The 4,747-nt window shown below is 56.1% G+C and overlaps 1 protein-coding gene across 1 annotated transcript; it reads right to left on the bottom strand.

The window, feature by feature from the left end:
* Positions 1-3,788: 3,788 nt before the first annotated feature.
* LOC114811256 (vegetative cell wall protein gp1-like) lies at positions 3,789-4,676 on the bottom strand. The gene has a single exon (XM_029063563.1). It carries the CDS (start codon positions 4,674-4,676, stop codon positions 3,789-3,791), a length of 888 nt encoding a protein of 295 aa, XP_028919396.1.
* Between the last annotated feature and the right edge of the window lie 71 nt (positions 4,677-4,747).

Here is a 4,747-nt window from a genome sequence, read left to right as displayed (position 1 = left end):
GCCCCCTTGACGCACAAGGCCACGCCCCCCTGACGCACGCACCTTGTACCCGCCGCGCTAGGCCCCGCCCCCCGACGCACTAGGCCACGCCCCCTGACGCACGCAGCCTTGCACCGGACGCCCTCGGCCACGCCCCTGACGCACTAAGCCACGCCCCTGACGCACTAGGCCCCGCCCCCTCCCCGTTACCCGGGAGATGGAGGCTCTTCACCAGGCGCCGTTCTCTTTCGCGTCCGACCCCCGGGGCGCGCATGCCCAGTAGCGCCCCTCGCCCTCCTCTGGTTCATTCATTCATTCATTCAATAGTATTTATTGAGCGCTTACTCTGTGCAGAGCACTGGACTAAGCGCTCGGAATGAACAAGTGGGCAACAGATAGAGACGGTCCCTGCCGTGGGACGGGCGCACGGTCTAATCGGGGGGAGACGGACAGACGAGAACAATGGCAATAAATAGAGTCGAGGGGAAGAACATCTCGTAAAAACAATGGCAACTAAATAGAATCGAGGCGATGTACATTTCATTAACAAAATAAATAGGGTAATGACAAAATAAATAGGGTAATAGGGTCTGGTCTGACCCTCCCTTCCCCCCATTCAATCGGTCAGTCAGTCGTCATTCATTCATTCATTCATTCATTCAATAGTATTTATTGAGCACTTATAGTGTGCAGAGCACTGGACTAAGCGCTTGGAATGGACAAATCGATAACAGATAGAGACAGTCCCTGCCCTTTGACGGGCTTGCAGTCTAGCGTGGCTCAGTGGAAAGCGCCCGGGCTGGGGAGGCAGAGGTCATGGGTTCGAATCCCGGCTCCGCCGCTTGTCAGCTGGGTGACCTTGGGCAAGTCACTTCACTTCTCTGGGCCTCAGTTCCCTCATCTGTAAAATGGGGATGAAGAGTGGGAGCCCCACATGGGACAACCTGATCACCTTGTACCCCCCCCAGCGCTTAGAACAGTGCTTGGCACATAGTAAGCGCTTAACAAATACCAACATTATTAAGCGGGGGAGTCGGACAGACAAAAACAATAGCAATAAATAGAATCAAGGGGATGACTTATTGAGCACTTCCTATAATGGTAATGGTACCAGCTGTGTGACTTCGGACTGGTCACTTCACTTCTCTGGGCCTCAGTTCCCTCATCTGAAAAATGGGGATTAAAACTGTGAGCCCCACGTGGGACAACCTGATCATCTTGTATCCCCCAGCGCTCAGAACAGTGCTTCGCACATAGGAAGCGCTTAATAAATACCACCATCATTATCATTATTATTATTATCATCTGTTAAGCGCTTGCCGTGGGCCAGACACTGTCCTAAGCGCTGGGGTGGATACCAGCAATTCGGATTGGACGCAGTCCCTACCCCAAAGTGGGGCTCCCAGACTCAGTCCCCATTTTACAGACGAGGTAACTGAGGCTCAGAGAAGTGGCTTGCCCACAGTCACCCAGCTGACAAGTGGCGGAGCCGGGATTCGAACCCATGACCTCTGACTCCCAAGCCCGGGCTCTTTCCACTGAGCCACGCCGCTTCTAGAATGCCCCACCTCCACCTTTAATCGCTCTGGTGGTGCATCCGTTGAGTTTTGCCACTGCTGCCCAGCACGGTTGAATTTTACAACACTATTAACAGAGTTGGCAGACACATTTAGGCACGCCGAGAAGCAGCGTGGCTCAGTGGAAACAGCCCGGGTTTGGGAGTCACAGGTTGTGGGTTCTAATCCCGCCTCCGCCACTTGGCAGCTGGGTGACTTTGGGCAAGTCACTTCACTTCTCTGGGCCTCAGTTCCCGCATCTGTAAAATGGGGATGAGGACCGTGAGCCTCACGTGGGACGACCTGATGACCTTGTATCTCTCCCAGCGCTTAGAACAAGTAAGCGCTTAACAAGTACCAACATCATTTTTATTATTATCATTTCCTGCCCACAATGGGCTTAGTGTCTAGGGGATGAGCTTACAGCCTAGAGGTGTCAGTCTGCTCTCTCTCTCCTCTATCTGTGGGCCTCTCGGCCCTGTCACCAGGCCGGGATCTCTAACGTGGAGTTGCTTTTTTCTTATCATATTTCTTGAACCGTCACCGTGGGCGGAGCACTGTACTAAGCACTTGGGAGAGTACAACATAGGAGAGTTGGTAGCCATGTTCCCCGCCTGCACCAGTCTAGAAGGGGTGATACGAATAAATAAATTACGTATATGTGCCTACCGGAAGGACCGCGGGCCTGGGAGTCCGAAGGACCCGGGTTCTAATCCCACCTCCATCTGCTTGTCTGGTGGAAAAAGAGACTGGGACGGGGACCGTGGTGTCCAAGCCCGTTTGCTTGGCACATGGCAAGCGCTTAAGAAATACCACAATTATTATAAGTGCTGAGAGGCTGTGGGAGGGGTGAATAATGGGAGCAAATTCAAGGGTGATGCAGAAGAGGAAACGAGGATGCGGCCGGGGAAGGCTTCTCGGAGGAGACGTGCCTTCAACAGTGCTCTGCACATAGGAAGCGCTCAATAAATAGTATTGAATGAATGAATAAGGTTTGGAAGGCTCAGGGGCTTGTGTAACTTTTAAATCTCCAAGGGACTAAGCCCTGGCTGTCTGTCTTTTCCTCTCTGAGTCCATGCTTTGGAGTCTGTCTGTCCGTCCCACTTGGCGTGTCTGTATTTCTGTCTGTCTGAAGCTCTCTCAGCTCTGACTGGCCGCCCAGTACCCGTCTCTCCACGTTTGTCGGCCTTCCTGTGGGTCCACCCGTCCCTGAGCCCACCTGCCTCGCCCGAGCCGCTAAATGAGTCGAACTGAATGTCTCTTAGTCCGTCGCTGTGGCGGAGGGGAGGGAATAATAACAATAACAACGATAATGATAATAATGTTGGTATAATAATAATAATGTTGATATCTGTTAAGAGCTGACTATGTGCCGAGCACTGTTCTAAGCGCTGGGGTAGACACAGGGGAATCAGGTTGTCCCACGTGGGGCTCGCAGTCTTAATCCCCATTTTACAGATGAAGTAACTGAGGCACCGAGAAGTTAAGTGACTTGCCCAAAGTCATACAGCGGACAAGTGGCCGAGTCGGGATTCGAACCCATGCCTTCTGACTCCAAAACCTGTGATCTTTCCACTGAGCCACGCTGCTTCTCAACGATGGCATCTGTTCAGCACTGACTATGTGCGAGGCACTGTTGGGTTGGAGGGAAGGGGAGAGAATAATAATAATAACAATGACGGTATTTGTTAAGCACCTACTATGTGTGAGGCACTGTTGGGCTGGAGGGAAGGCCCAAGTGGCAGCCTGCCCCAGCGCTCAGAACAGCGCTTGACACGTAGTAAGCGTTTAACGGACACCCTAGAAAAAATTCACTTCTAATAATCACGGCGCTTGTTAAGCGCTTACTATGTGCGAGGCACTGTTCTAAGCGCTGGGGTGGAGGGCTATGTGGCAGTCTACAGTAGTGCTTGAAACGTAGTAAGCGTTCAACAGATACCCTAGAAAAAATTCACTTTTAATAATAATCACGGCACTCGTTAAGCGCTTACTACGTGCGAGGCACTGTACTAAGTGCTGGGGTAGACATAAAGTAGTCAGGTTGGACTACTACGTGGGGCTCCCGCTCCCATTTTTTGAAATGGGGGAACTGAGGCCTAGGGAAGCGACCTGGGCCCGGTCCCCCAGCAGCCATAGTGGCGGGGCCGGGCTAGCGCGGTAAGCGCTCAGTAAGTACGATTGAATTAGAACCCAGGTCCCTCTGCGTGGCAGGCCAATGGTCTAGCCGCTGAGCCACGCTGCTTTGGGGAGGTCTTAAAAAGTGGCGGGGCCGAAGGCGGCCGGCCCGAGCGCCGGGCACAGACCGCAGTCCGGGGGGGCGATGGTGTGGGAGGCGAGGGGGGCCCTTTTCACTGCGGGACGGGGGTCGGGGTTTGGGGTCCCCACGGGGGGGCCGGGGGGTGGGGGCCTGAGGTCCGACGGCCTTCCCGCTCCCGGTTCGGGCCGGGCCGGCCGGGCCCTGCGGCGGGCCGATGGGGTGGCTGACGGGATGGACGGTCGACACGATGGTCGACGGGATGGACGACTGGATGGATGGCCGACGGGGTGGCTGACGGATGGATGGTCGAGGGGATGGTCGACGGGATGGATGGCCGACGGGGTGGCTGACTGATGGGATGGCTGACGGGACGGATGGTCGACGGGATGGTCGACGGGATGGCTGACTGGATGGATGGCCGACGGGGTGGCTGATGAGGCGGCCGACGGGATGGCCGACTGGAGGGAGGGCCGACGGGGTGCCTGAAGGGATGGCTGACTGACGGGATGGCTGATGGGGTGGCCGACGGGATGGATGGCTGAGGGGATGGCTGACGGGATGGATGGCGGACCGGATGGATGGCCGACGGGGTGGCTGAAGGGATGGCTGACGGGGCGGCTGACGGGATGGATGGTCGACGGGATGGCCGACGGGATGGATGGTCGACGGGATGGCTGACGGGACGGATGGTCGACGGGATGGCTGACGGGATGGATGGTCGACGGGGTGGCTGACGGGATGGATGGCCGACGGGATGGTCGATGGGTTGGCTGATTGGATGGATGGCCGACGGGGTGGCTGGCTGACTGACGGGACGGCTGACGGGGTGGCTGACGGCATGGATGGCTGACTGATGGGATGATCGACGGGGTGGCTGACGGCATGGATGGTCGACGGGAGGACGGATGGTCGACGGGATGGCTGACTGGATGGATGGCCGACGGGGTGGCTGCAG

Source organism: Ornithorhynchus anatinus, chromosome 4 (genome assembly GCF_004115215.2).
Source record: "Ornithorhynchus anatinus isolate Pmale09 chromosome 4, mOrnAna1.pri.v4, whole genome shotgun sequence".
Taxonomy (NCBI): Eukaryota; Metazoa; Chordata; class Mammalia; order Monotremata; family Ornithorhynchidae; genus Ornithorhynchus; species Ornithorhynchus anatinus.
The sequence above is the reverse complement of the archived record's forward strand: the minus strand, read 5'-3'. Positions and strand labels throughout refer to the sequence as shown.

Bases quoted from the DNA above. Each gene is read 5' to 3' on its own strand.
- LOC114811256 (XM_029063563.1), bottom strand. From the start codon at position 4,676: ATGCCGTCAGCCACCCCGTCGATCATCCCATCAGTCAGCCATCCATGC.